Genomic DNA, 14,078 nt, shown 5'->3' with positions numbered 1-14,078 from the left:
TTTGTAAACAAAATCCATCCTCCTCTCTTTCCTCAAAAACAGTTCAATTACTCTGTCGTACAGATTATCCGTGCGCTTCAGTTCCATCACGAAGTCCCTTTCTATCGCCATCGAAGCTAATGCTGAAAGTCAAACCTGCCCTGTCGTATTTCTGGCATAAGTTTTAATTCGCTTTAGGGCTGAAAATGTCCGCTCGACAGAAGCAGTGGACACGGGAATGGTCACCGCCAAACATACCAATGTGTACAGCTGCCCCATGATGCTCTCATTCAGATTTTTATATTATACCATCCTATCCAATCAACGGGTCTGAATACGGTGATGTTGCCGTACGCCTGCTAGAGGGCCCTAGTGACACCAACTCAAAATCTGATTAGTTGAAGCAACGGTTTAATCGACATTTATTTTGTGTTAGAGGGCCTGCAGAACGGATTGTGAAGGCCTCCTGGCAGACTTCTTTGACTTTGACCCTGCCTGGCAACAAATGATGGCTGGTTAAATGATGTGATTGGTTAAAAGCTTTAATACGAAAATACATGTCTGGAAGCAGGACAGCCATCGGAAAAGCTATGAAAGGAAGCGGACAGACTATTTGGAATTATTTAATAAATATTCATGGACAAAATATAATTAACATCAGTTTGTGATTCAGATATTTTTAGGCCAGCAGACGGCCCGCCACTGATATATATATATATATATATATATATATATATATATATATATATATATATATATATATATATATATACATACTCTGTACCTCTGCTTGCTATTTCTCACTGACACAAGACCTCACCTCAGCTGAAGAGCTCAGTGAGAGAGTTGCTGGGGTTGTCATAATACACGACTACCAGTCACAGATGTATGGTGTGACTATCCATGACTTTCTGTGATTTTCTTAAAATTACTTAAATGAAGGCTATGCATACAGATTGTTTGAAAAGTTGTGTAGTGTACAATACGTGCATTTGCAGGAGAGGAGCCAGATTACAACGTAAACTCTGAAACCAACAGCTTTTTAAATTCACCGTTTTTCATTGTGCTTTCTATTCCCCTTTTCAGATGATTTTCTTCAACCTGCCTGTACTCTGTTACCTCTGCTGGAGCCTGAATCACCGCTACAGTGGGATTGGATTTCTCGCCCATTTTCGAAGTACCGGCCTCATACGGGCTGTGACAGTAAATCTGATCATGCTGGGTCTTCTGGTATGGCAGACTTACTCTTGTTACTCCCTGATGAAGAGATACGGCCTGACTGCGTGCTTTCTGTCCCCGGTACGCCTGTGGGCTCTCCTGCTCAGTCTCTTCCTAATTCTGAAAGCGTGGAACTGCACACTACCAAACACAACGAATGACACAGTGTCTTGAATGCTGCTTGAGTGTATTTTGTTTTGACATCTTGAAGTTTGTTCTTAATTCCTTTTTTCCATTTTGTGATTTTTATGAAGACAGATGAGCTATACTTGAATTTTACGCAGAGCATGTCTGCATATGGTCAATAATTCTGAAGGGACTCCTTCATAGTGACCCAAATCTTGCACAGAAGGAAACGACTACTTGAATTCATTGCTCAATGGGACACAAAAGAACAAAGGTCAGTGGAAAAACTTTGAGCAGATGCAAGCAATTCTTAAAAAAAGTGTCACTTTTCTACGTAGGCCGCATCATAAAGAGATCCTTCTCTCACTTTGCTGTATTTTGTGAAATAACTGCCTGAGCTACACTTCCTCATTTGTTTGTTCTCAAAGGATAATTAAATGAAAGAAGTCTCACGAGTAGAGAGTAACATTTGCTTCATACCAATGGTGACTGGCATGATGAAGACTGTGAAAGCACAGTGTCCCTGACAGCTTGTTGATCAGGGGGTCTGATCATTGTAGATCAGTAGATTAGATAAAACATTTACAAATTCACTTTGAAATAGACCACCAAAAGGTAACATTACCTACATACCCACAAGGTGTCACGTTAATAATAATAATTCATTACTTTTGTATAGCGCTTTTCTCAGTACTCAAAGCGCTATCCACACAGGGAGGAACCGGGAAGCGAACCCACAATCTTCCACAGTCTCCTTACTGCAAAGCAGCAGCACTACCACTGCGCCACCTGTGAGGTTACAGGGGGTGAATACTTGTGCCATCAGTTATTGTGGGTTTTACATTTGTAAGTCATTTAGGCCGTTTTGCGGAGATCATTTGTTATTGATTTTATTAAAAGCAAGTATCTTGCCTGAAGAAGGGGCCCTCGAACGCTTGCATATTGTAATCTTTCTAGTTAGCCAATAAAAGGGGTCATTGCATTTGACTTCTCACCACACGCAAACAAGTCAAACTTAACGAGACTAAATTCAATTCAACTCCCACCCAAGAGAAAGACAGGAAGTCCAACAGCCCGAGTAAAACTTTTAGGCTGGGTTTATACTTCACGCGACACAACGTGACGTGACGTGACGCATGCTCCAGCGGACGCTCCTGCTACGCAAGCGCTTTACTGTTTATACTTGCGCGCGTACTTTATGTAAATCTGGAGGAATCCAGCATGTGGCAGTGCGAGATATCATCACGGTGAGAACAGGTTCGGCTTCGCTGTGTTGTGAATTGCCTAGAACATCCATTAAATTCTGATGACACCTTACCGTAATGACTCTGAAAAGGATGTTTAATGATTAAATCCATCAATCCAGGGATGTGTCCATTCCAGCAAGCATTGGGCACAAGGCAGAAACAATCCCTGGACAGGGCATCAGCTCATCGCAAGGTGAATACAAGCACTCACATACACACTGGCGTCATTTTAGTGGCACCAAATCTGCATATCTTTGGAAGGAAACCGGAGCTCACTGTGGAAACCCAGCAGGAAACACCAGCGACGTGACTCCCTGCGAGACAGCAGTGCTAACGCTCTGCCACCGTGTCACCCCATGTGTGAAATTATTAACAGTGTTCATTATTTAAACGAAATTAACGATTTATCTGTAAACTGTAACATACATACCGTAATGCATTTCATCATGAAAGTGATACTAAGTATAAATCTAAAGATTCTAAATTTCCAGAGTTGAAATATCATAAATTTAATGTGTTCTGTGTGGCGATCTATTGCTGCTTGCCGCTGCTGTCAGGTCAGGAGGAAGTCCAAAAAGCTCGTAGCGATTAAAAACTGGGATGACGTTTATGACGGTCTGCTTAAATGATAAAGTAAACTATGAGGTTAAAGTGGACACTTCGAGATTAAAGCCAACATTTCCACTTTAATCACAAAATACACGTTTTCACCATGTCCTTAATTTTTTTTCTCTGTGGCTCAAATACAGCGCTGTACATTATGTTGCTGTTGTGCAGTTGCAAAAAAAAAGACGGCACAAAAGATGGTATGTGAGACCTTTAAAATGTATCGCGTCATTACGATCGGGAATATGCGACGCTTGAATATAAAAGCACTACGAATTCATCTGTATGTCGGCATTTTGCTTCACCACATCGAACCATTCATCAAACATCGACCCTGTAGGATCCGCATAGCGACTTTCTGTCACACGGAGATAGTAAACAGAGACTCTGACGTCACACTTTTTTATCACACTGCGCCCCCCCGAGTTTTTGCTGGGACTGCAACTCGCGCACGCGTCACGTTAATTTCTGAGGACCTGCTCAGAAGACGCATCAAATGAACGCTGGGAACGCGTGGCGGCCATGATGCATACGTGTACTGAGCGTGAAGTACAAACGAGCCCTAAGAGTAGAAAAGAGGGAAGAGAATCCTGTAGCTGCTAAGTAGCTAAGGCCAGGATCAGCACGAGTCAGACACGTACCAAAAGAAATGTCTCCGTCCAATAAAGTTCATTTTAAAAAAAAGGGTTAGTGAAAATTCAAAGAAAACAGTATTATAATAGAATAGAGAAAAAAGTCGTTACACACGCAGAATAAAAGGCAAAAAAGGAAAGCATGTGTTGTCATTAAAGTTAAGTTTTTCTTATTGAACTTCAGTCGTTTTCTATCCTTGAGGATGAGTTACTTTGTGCTTTACTTTATACACTCGGTACGCTCTATAGGTGCGGCTCAGCACGTTACGTTTCATACAGCTGGGCACGGTGTGAAACTGTGTGCCCTCCATGCCAAGGTAGGTCACCAACTGAGACTAATCAGTAGTCGGAGGGACAAGAAATTGTTCGAATATTCCATTTCAATTCAGCTTGTGGGGGGTCATAATAGGACCTCCCATAGACTATGCACTGGTATATAGGCAAACATCTAACAAAATACTTCTATTGAATTAACATAACCTAATAACTAGCAAATGGCCCTTACAGATCCTTTTCCCCAATTAAGTGCTTATTCTAAAATATTATTGATCAGATCCTACCACGTTTTAAATCCTCTAAGAATTTGATTTTTTCCAATTTCAAATACAGTAATCCCTCCTCCATCGCGGGGGTTGCGTTCCAGAGCCACCCGCGAAATAAGAAAATCCGCGAAGTAGAAACCGTATGTTTATATGGTTATTTTTATATTGTCATGCTTGGGTCACAGATTTGCGCAGAAACACAGGAGGTTGTAGAGAGACAGGAACGTTATTCAAACACTGCAAACAAACATTTGTCTCTTTTTCAAAAGTTTAAACTGTGCTCCATGACAAGACAGAGATGACAGTTCTGTCTCACAATTAAAAGAATGCAAACATATCTTCCTCTTCAAAGGAGTGCGTGTCAGGAGCAGAGACTGTCAGAAAGAGAGAGGAAAGCAAACAGTCAAAAATCAATAGGGCTGTTTGGCTTTTAAGTATGCGAAGCACCGTGCAGCATGTCGCTTCAGGAAGCAGCTGCACAGAAGGTAGCAAAGTGAAGATAATCTTTCAGCATTTTTAGACGAGCGTCCGTATCGTCTAGGTGTGCGAACAGCCCCCCTGCTCACACCCCCTACGTCAGGATCAGAGAAAGCGCAAGAGAGACAAAGAGAAAAGTAAGTTGGGTAGCTTCTCAGTCATCTGCCAATAGCGTCCCTTGTATGAAATCAACTGGGCAAACCAACTGAGGAAGCATGTACCAGAAATTAAAAGACCCATTGTCCTCAGAAATCCGCGAACCAGCAAAAAATCCGCGATATATATTTAAATATGCTTACATATAAAATCCGCGATAGAGTGAAGCCGCGAAAGGCGAAGCGCGATATAGCGAGGGATCACTGTAGTATAAAACATCAGTTACCCACCGACTTAACAGTGGTGGACTAGGATTGTTCCAGTTGAGCAAGATAAGTCTACGTGCCAATAGTGTAGTAAAGGCAATCACAGTTTGCTTGTCCTTCTCCACTTTAAGCCCCTCTGGGAGCCCACCAAACACAGCTGTTAGTGGGTCAGGGGTGATTGGGACTCCGAGGCTCTCTGAGTGACATTCAAAGACTTTGGTCCAGAATGATGTTCATTTGGTGCAGGCCCCAAGATTGCTTCACTTTGACATTAAAGAGTCTTTTTCTGTTAAAAAAAAACGTTCAAGGAATTCCCCAGCGAGTTGTTTTATCAATAAATTAGGAAAACGTCCGGGCACAGGCACAGTGGGAGATCCTGTAACATACAAAGCACACTGCAAAAAATGAAATCTTAACAAGCCAGACAATCTTGAAAAGAAATAATAGATCTTGTTTTTTTATTTTACGAATAACTGACTTGAGTAGATTTGTATGTGTAAGATATATAATCTCATTTTTAGAAAATTGAACAAGTTAACAAGTTAAACTTTCTCACTATATTGGCAGATAATTTTGCTTGATTCTAATACCTGCAAAAAATCAGTGTGAAAAAATAAATAAAAAACAAGAAAAGGGTATTAGAATCAAGCAAAATTATCTGCCAATATAGTGAGAAAGTTTAACTTGTTAAATTTTCTAAAAATGAGATTATGTATCTTACACATACAAATCTACTCGTCAGTTATTCGTAAAATAAAAAAACAAGATCTATTATTTCTTTTCAAGATTGTCTGGCTTGTTAAGATTTCATTTTTTGCAGTGCAGGCTCACTAAACAGACTGATGTGCTCCATATTGGCTCACTGGGAGCGGGTAGATCCGTGATGGCCTGGCACCTCATCCAGAGCTGATACCCAACCTGTGCCCAGTGCTAATGAGAAAGCCTCCAGTTCCCCGTGGACACCCTAGAGATGAGATTTGGCAGATTAAAAAGAAAATTGATAGCTGGAGCAAATCTCGTGATTAAATGGCTATGGATGGTGCCGGGTAGATTATTTACAGTAAAAGGTGAAATATCATCGAGTATTAAAGGAGCCTCTGCGATCAAAGCCCCGCTGCGGTGCCAGCTGTGTTGGCCTCATGATGCAGTTGGTGGAAGTGAAAAGCCCAGTGACAAAAGTGCTAATATGGTGGCTACGGTGCTCCTCTGAGGCCTCCTTCAACGTGACGTCCAGGTGCTCATGGGCTTGATACGTTCAAAAAAAACAAATGGAAATTGTTCATTCTGTACTATGGTTTGGATTTTAAACTATGATTTGTATCAATTTGTGAAAATTCTATATACATGTACGTGAAAGTCAACATTTGTTTGGTGTCGTTTTTATAACATTCAAAACTACATAAAATAAGTGAATCAAACATTCTCCAAGTGAGAAAAGGGCTGTAAACGGAGTTAACTGTGGGAATGCTAGACGTCTCCGAGAAGAGGAGTTCACACGAGATGGCTAAACGGCCGTTAGGTGGGCTTACTTGTTACGCATGTTGTGACTTTGCACATCCACGTCATCTTCCACTTCACTTTGATCCACGTTGTCTTCAGCCCCTCTCAATTTATCGTCTCTGTTTTGTCCGTCCCTGAGTTGATTTTCCGTCCCACCCATTCTCCACATTTCTGCCCTTGGCCCGTTTTTCCTCCTGATTGGTCTTTTATCTCGGTGCCCCCCCATCCCTTTAATTATCTCCGGCCTTTCATGCCACCTTCTGTCACATTGGACAGTTTTACAGTGCATTCCTCAGGTCAGGTCAGGTTGGGGAGCCTGCACTGGTACATCATGTTGGCACACCCACTATATGATGAAACAGCTCGGGATCCCGGTTGGCAACCCCCCGGGCAGACACATAGTCCAGTCCCACCCTCCGGAAATTACCCTCTATCTGCCGCAGCCAGGTGTTACGTGGGCGTCCCCTTGGCCTAGTCCAGCCACTTGGGTCACCTTCGGGGAATCCCACCACATGGCCGTAGTGCCGTAACTGACGCTCCCTCACAATGCAGGTCATGTGCCTCATTCAGGACTCCATGAGCAACACAAAGTCACACCAGTGGTTCCCAAGGATTCTCTGAAGAGACACAAGGAGTCCAGTCCTCATCTCAGGTCACAGGATAGCGTCCATGTCTCACAACCACATCTGCACTCCTCACAAAGCTCAAACGTTTCCCTTCAGTGTTGGAGAGGCACCTTAAAAAAAGGGAAAGGGAACATCTTGCAGAATAACCCCCCAGCCACAACACAGTCCCAAAGGCACTTAAAGTAAATCACAACAACACTCTTCTGGCACCACCACACCTTCCGTCTAGCTTCGTCCTCCACCTCCTGACTCTCGCTCCTGAGTGCTGGTTGCTGGCCCTTCTTATAGCCCACCTAGAAGTTCTCCAGGTGCTTGACCACCTGTTTCTGATTGCACTTCTGGGCGGGGCTGTAGAGATGTCCCGGCCGGCTCAGGGATCCATGCAGCGCCCCCTTGTCGGCCACCCCAGATCTCAACAGGGTTGTGGAGAACTCCATCTCCCATGGAGCCTTGCGGGAAACTGAAGCACCACTGTCAGCCACGGAGGCTGCCACCAAGCATCCCAGGGGAGGTACTGAGACGCCTATGGTTGTAGAAGGGGTGTCCCGGCCGCCCGCCACAGTACCAAAACTTTAAAATGAATTCTGTAAAACACTGGGAGCCAGTGCAGTGTGTGCAGAACAGGGGTGATATGGTCAGGAGCCTGGCAGCTGCATTTTGGACTAACTGAAGATGTGAGAGAGAGAACTTGCTCAAACCTGTAAAGAGAGCATTACAGTAATCGAGCTGTGAAGAAATTAAAGAATGAACAAGCATCTCCAATTCTGATTTTGAAACAGCATTTCTTAGTTTTGAAAGATTTCTTACATGAAAGAAACACGAGCGATCTTACATATTCATCAAGCGTCAGGGACTGGTCAGAAATAACCCCAAGGTTACATAGACTCGACTTAATAACAGGAGAGACAGAAGATCATTTTAAGAGTGTGGTACTGACAGGCACTTTGTTTCACTTTATTGATTTCATTCTGTCAGACTACCCCATTAAGTTAATCAAGTCATTTCATTTGTTTCATTCATTAATAATAATTAAAAAAAAAAAACAAAACAACATTTCAGTGTGACTCGTTCTCAGGTAATGATCCAGTGATTCACTCTGCAAGCGAAATATGAATGAGAATAGTGTGACTGGTTCGTAAATCAAATAAACTAAAAATCTGGCGACTTGTTCTTGGGTAATGATTTCGTTCAAAAATTTGAAAGGAGCGGTGAATGATGTACTTCTGTAGAAAGTGGCTGCTAAAGCTGAAAGCAGATGCGTTGTCAGAATAATGTTTTAGTTTCGCGTGACTAACTTGTTGAATGGGAACAAACGGACTTTCGTAAACGTGTTAGTTTTATTATTCTGTTTATATATTCTATTTAACTCTTTCAGGGCTGATGTCGACTTTTGTCAAAAGGAGGAGTTGACGATGGTAATCGACTGTAAACTGTGACAAAACCAACCGTTATGTTTTAGTTGGACTCTCATTGCTAGAAGGAAAGTTAGATTCATTGGCTTTGACCGGGATTTCCTGCACTTATGTGAGTAGTTTAAAGGCGCAAACAACGGCAAAAATGGCACTGACATCTGGAGATAGATCAAAGCGAATGAGTAAGCAAAACACTCCGTGGATGAGGTTTTGCCTGTTATTATCTCTGAACTGGACTATGACTTGTCGGACTCCGATTTTGCTACAAGCGAGCAAGGTTCCAGCTTAAGCTGATTGGTGCCCAGCTAATCGTTGTACTGGCAGTGTTCGCCAGGGAGGACTGCCTCTTAACAATGACAAGAGCTAGATACCAGATTGCAATGCATTGTGACTTTATCCCAGCCACGCAAAGACAGCCTGGCAGCAAGCCTGCCACATATTCTTAGAAAACTGGCAGTCACAGCATGCAGCAACAGACGTTTTATGTTGATTTCTGTGCGAAACCATTGCTTTTCAGAAACTGTGTTTTTTGGAAAAAATATTCAGCCCTCAAAGAGTCAAAGCAATTTCAATATCAAATTGTACAAGACAAACAAAGCATCTTATATATAAATGTCTACAAGTGGAAGTGTATGTGTGTCTGTCTGTCTGGCCTGGAAGTGCGAGGCTACAGCATAAAGCTCAAAGAACCGGCAAGGCGGCCCCAAGTTAAAGAGTCGGAAGAAGAACGAAGGATGAGGCTACAGCATGAAGCTGAAAGAAAGCGACTCCATTGACAAAGTGAAACAGCCGATGAAAGACAAACTCGCTTAGCCGCTCGTAGACAAGCGAGGCGAGCACATCGGCAAAATGAAACCTCCAAGGAGAGAGAAACTCGCTTAGCCGCTGATAGACGAGGGGGGCACATCAGCAAAACTAAACCTCTAAGGAGAGAGAAACTCACTTAGCCGCTGATAGACGAGGGGGGCACATCGGCAAAATGAAACCTCCAAGGAGAGAGAAACTTGCTTAGCTGCTGATAGACGAGGGGGGCACTTCAGTAAAACGAAACCTCCAAGGAGAGAGAAACTCACTTAGCCGCTGATAGACGAGGGGGGCACATCAGCAAAATGAAACGTCTAAGGAGAGAGAAACTCACTTAGCCGCTGATAGACGAGGGGGGCACTTCAGCAAAACTAAACCTCTAAGGAGAGAGAAACTCACTTAGCCGCTGATAGACGAGGGGGGCACATCGGCAAAATGAAACCTCCAAGGAGAGAGAAACTTGCTTAGCTGCTGATAGACGAGGGGGGCACTTCAGTAAAACGAAACCTCCAAGGAGAGAGAAACTCACTTAGCCGCTGATAGACGAGGGGGGCACATCAGCAAAATGAAACGTCTAAGGAGAGAGAAACTCACTTAGCCGCTGATAGACGAGGGGGGCACTTCAGCAAAATGAAACCTCTAAGGAGAGAGAAACTCACTTAGCCGCTGATAGACGAGGGGGGCACATCAGCAAAACGAAACGTCTAAGGAGAGAGAAACTCACTTAGCCGCTGATAGACGAGGGGGGGCACTTCAGCAAAACTAAACCTCTAAGGAGAGAGAAACTCGCTTAGCCGCTGATAGACGAGGGGGGCACTTCAGCAAAACGAAACCTCTAAGGAGAGAGAAACTCACTTAGCCGCTGATAGACGAGGGGGGCACATCAGCAAAACGAAACGTCTAAGGAGAGAGAAACTCACTTAGCCGCTGATAGACGAGGGGGGCACATCAGCAAAACTAAACCTCTAAGGAGAGAGAAACTCGCTTAGCCGCTGATAGACGAGGGGGGCACTTCAGCAAAACGAAACCTCTAAGGAGAGAGAAACTCGCTTAGCCGCTGATAGACGAGGGGGGCACTTCAGCAAAACGAAACCTCTAAGGAGACAGAAACTCGCTTAGCCGCTGATAGACGAGGGGGGCACTTCAGCAAAACGAAACCTCTAAGGAGAGAGAAACTCGCTTAGCCGCTGATAGACGAGGGGGGCACTTCAGCAAAACGAAACCTCTAAGGAGAGAGAAACTCGCTTAGCCGCTGATAGACGAGGGGGGCCAGCACATATACAAAACGAAACTGCCGACTCTGCATTTCAGTTTTTCTTTCTGATGATTTCAATAGACTCTAGGAGCCCGGGCTTTTTATAGCACAGGCCTACACAGTTAGTTGTGTTATAAACTAGGGGGCTTCGCTCCCTGCTTGCTTTGCTCTCCAATCCCTTTCTCTCCCCCCCCCGCCAAGTGCTATGTGAAAAGAGGGGCTGAATGCACCCCAAGAAGATGCGGCCGCTTCTCCGAATCCCCTCTTGGCATTAGCTAGGGACTTGCTGCTGCTCCTGTCCGGCGTGATCTGCACTTCACTCGCCTAGCCGTCCCCCGCCAAGTGCTATGTGCCGTTGTGAAAAGGGGGGGCTGAATGCACCCCAGGTAGACGCGGTCGCTTCTCCGAAACCCCTCTTTATCGGTGATACAATGAAAATCACATAACAATTGTTTGTTTTTTTTTACCTCCTCTTTGCTCGATTAGCTGCTGGCTTGCGCTGCTCCTGTGCGGCGTGATCTGCACTTCGTGTCTCGCGTCAAACGTTTTAAAGTCACTGCCTTGTCTCTCTTCTCCCCCAGACCTCCTCAAACACTATTCAATCTCTTTTCACTGTTCGGTTATTTCACCGAGTAATATTTTCCACTTGTTTGCGCTAATGTGTGCTTTACTCTCATTTTCTTGAGACTTTCGAATTTTCCTACTTCCATTATCTGTAACCTGCTCTGCGTGTGTATCACGGGACGTGCGTCTGAAGGTTGTAAGTATGATGTGACTTGACTGTCGCGTGGGACGTGAAAGTGTCTCTCTGTCTCTCTTCAAAAGATCTCGTCTCGTCGCCAAGTGTTTTTTTTATAATAGAGAGATGTGTTGTCACTGTATGGTATGATGAACGACAGAATAATCAATGACAGACTTCCCATTCGCCGGTAATGTTCGAACGAGAAAGAATCCCAAGTGGAGTAAAGGAGACTCCTATAGACGGTACTTGCTCATGCACTTTAGAGGTGGGCGACATCACACACATACTGCAGCCCTCCCATTGATTCACTAAAAATGTGGACGGGTCGCCGGTTCACAGGGCCCACCCACATGTGGCCACTTTAGAGTCGCCAGTTAATCTGATATTTACACGTGATTGAGGCGCTGGGAGGGAAAATCCACACAGACATGGGAGAACACATGCAAACCCCCCTCAGAAGACCACCAAGTGAGGGATTCAAAGCTGGGGGGCTGGCTGTGTGTGGCAGCAGTGCTAACCACTGTAACCCCCTGTTTTACTAAATTACTGGCAGCGGTTAAGGCTTTGGACGTCAAACTCTGAGGCTGTGGGTCCAAACCTCACTACTGACGCTGTGTGACCCTGAGCAAGTCCCATGACCTGCATGTGCTACAACTGGAAAGCCAAAAGAAATGGAATCAGTTGTATCATAAATGTTGGATGAAGGTGTAAGCCAAAAAAGTAAATGTAAATTATTTAATTAGTAAATGGCGACACATTGCAATCTAAAAATGTGGAAGTGAAAACAGTGTGGTGGAAGAAACTTTCCTCCATCTCCAAAGGAGGCCGTCACAGAGCTGAGATGAGAACGCAGAACTTTTCTTTATTTGCATAGAGCTACTCACAAATGTCTCAGTCCATGGAGTTACAGTAAAGCTGCTGAAGAATGTGAATTTCCCATTGGGATTAATAAAGTATCTATCTATCTATCTATCTATCTATCTATCTATCTATCTATCTATCTATCTATCTATCTATCTATCTATCTATCTATCTATCTATCTAAATAATTAATTGTTTTTCGAGTTTCCACATCTAATACATCACGTCATCTGACTCTTAATATGCACAACCGTATCACCTTATCCAATCAAATAAAGCCACAAGTAATGTGGGACTCCCACTGACTCTCCCCTTCTTCTGAGGTGGGGTGTTTTTACGGTTCGTTCTATTGACTTTAGCAGCGCTTCGCAGGAGGGGAGTTTGGGTTTTCTCATCCTCGCTTTCTAGAGGGGTGTTTGTTACTCATTTACCTCATTATATCCTTGGAAAATCCCACTGATGGCGTCTCTAAGACGAGTCCGTTTGAGTTACCTTCAGTCATTTTCCTTGTGTTTAATAGCTTATTCTATTATAGCTTCACATATGTATATACCTGTTGTGGCAGACGGCTGGGGACCCTACCCAGCCAGGAGGCCTGGAAGGTCCACTAGAGGGACAATAGATAGATAGATAGATAAAGTATCTACTTTATCTATCTATCTATCTATCTATCTATCTATCTATCTATCTATCTATCTATCTATCTATCTATCTATCTATCTATCTATCTATCTATCTATTGTCCCTATACTTCCCCTGGGCCACGAGAGGGCAGTAGTCCTGGTCTGCATGGGGGCCACGGGAACAAAGCTGGGAAGCTCATCCCTGTTGGGGCCCGTGGCCACCACCAGGGGGCGCCCGGATGATTATGGAGCCCTGGATGGCAACACTTCCACCACACTTGGAGGTGCTGCCGGAAGGAATTTCAGGGACACCCAGAGTGCTTCCGGGTGCTCATGCGGCTCTTCCACCACACCAGGAAGTGCCGCCAGAAGATCGTCACAGAGCACCTGGAGCACATCCGGGTTATTATAGTAGAGGAGCCGGAGTTGGAAGAAGACGGAGCTCCGGAGGAGAGGAATAAAGGCGGCAGAAGCACGTAGAGACTAAAGTAACAAAGGGACTGAGTTGGCTGTTGATTATAATAAACGTGTGTGTTTTGGGACATTTGGTGTCCGTCTGTCTGTTTGTGCCCGGGGGCTGTCCTTCCACACTGTATTAGATTGTCTTGTTCAAAGATTATTATATATTAACTAAAAATTCTAAACCAGCTAGTCTGAGAGATACAGTGGTGTGAAAAACTATTTGCCCCCTTCCTGATTTCTTATTCTTTTGCATGTTTGTCACACAAAATGTTTCTGATCATCAAACACATTTAACCATTAGTCAAATATAACACAAGTAAACACAAAATGCAGTTTGTAAATGGTGGTTTTTATTATTTAGGGAGAAAAAAAAATCCAAACCTACATGGCCCTGTGTGAAAAAGTAATTGCCCCCTGAACCTAATGACTGGTTGGGCCACCCTTAGCAGCAATAACTGCAATCAAGCGTTTGCGATAACTTGCAATGAGTCTTTTACAGCGCTCTGGAGGAATTTTGGCCCACTCATCTTTGCAAAATTGTTGTAATTCAGCTTTATTTGAGGGTTTTCTAGCATGAACCACCTTTTTAAGGTCATGCCATAGC

At 43.9% G+C, this 14,078-nt stretch overlaps 1 protein-coding gene across 2 annotated transcripts in view; it reads left to right on the top strand.

Moving 5' to 3' along the window:
- Positions 1-1,689, top strand: part of tmem62 (transmembrane protein 62) — a 45,104-nt gene extending 43,415 nt beyond the window's left edge. For both annotated transcript variants that reach the window (XM_028821753.2, XM_051919767.1), the window contains one exon: positions 1,066-1,689. In XM_028821753.2, coding sequence (XP_028677586.2) covers positions 1,066-1,371 — 306 coding nt within the window. In that variant the 3' untranslated portion in view covers positions 1,372-1,689. The remainder of the gene's footprint in view (positions 1-1,065) is intronic.
- The last annotated feature ends 12,389 nt before the right edge of the window (positions 1,690-14,078 follow it).

Source organism: Erpetoichthys calabaricus, chromosome 16 (genome assembly GCF_900747795.2).
Source record: "Erpetoichthys calabaricus chromosome 16, fErpCal1.3, whole genome shotgun sequence".
NCBI classification, from domain to species: domain Eukaryota; kingdom Metazoa; phylum Chordata; class Cladistia; order Polypteriformes; family Polypteridae; genus Erpetoichthys; species Erpetoichthys calabaricus.
The sequence above is the reverse complement of the archived record's forward strand: the minus strand, read 5'-3'. Positions and strand labels throughout refer to the sequence as shown.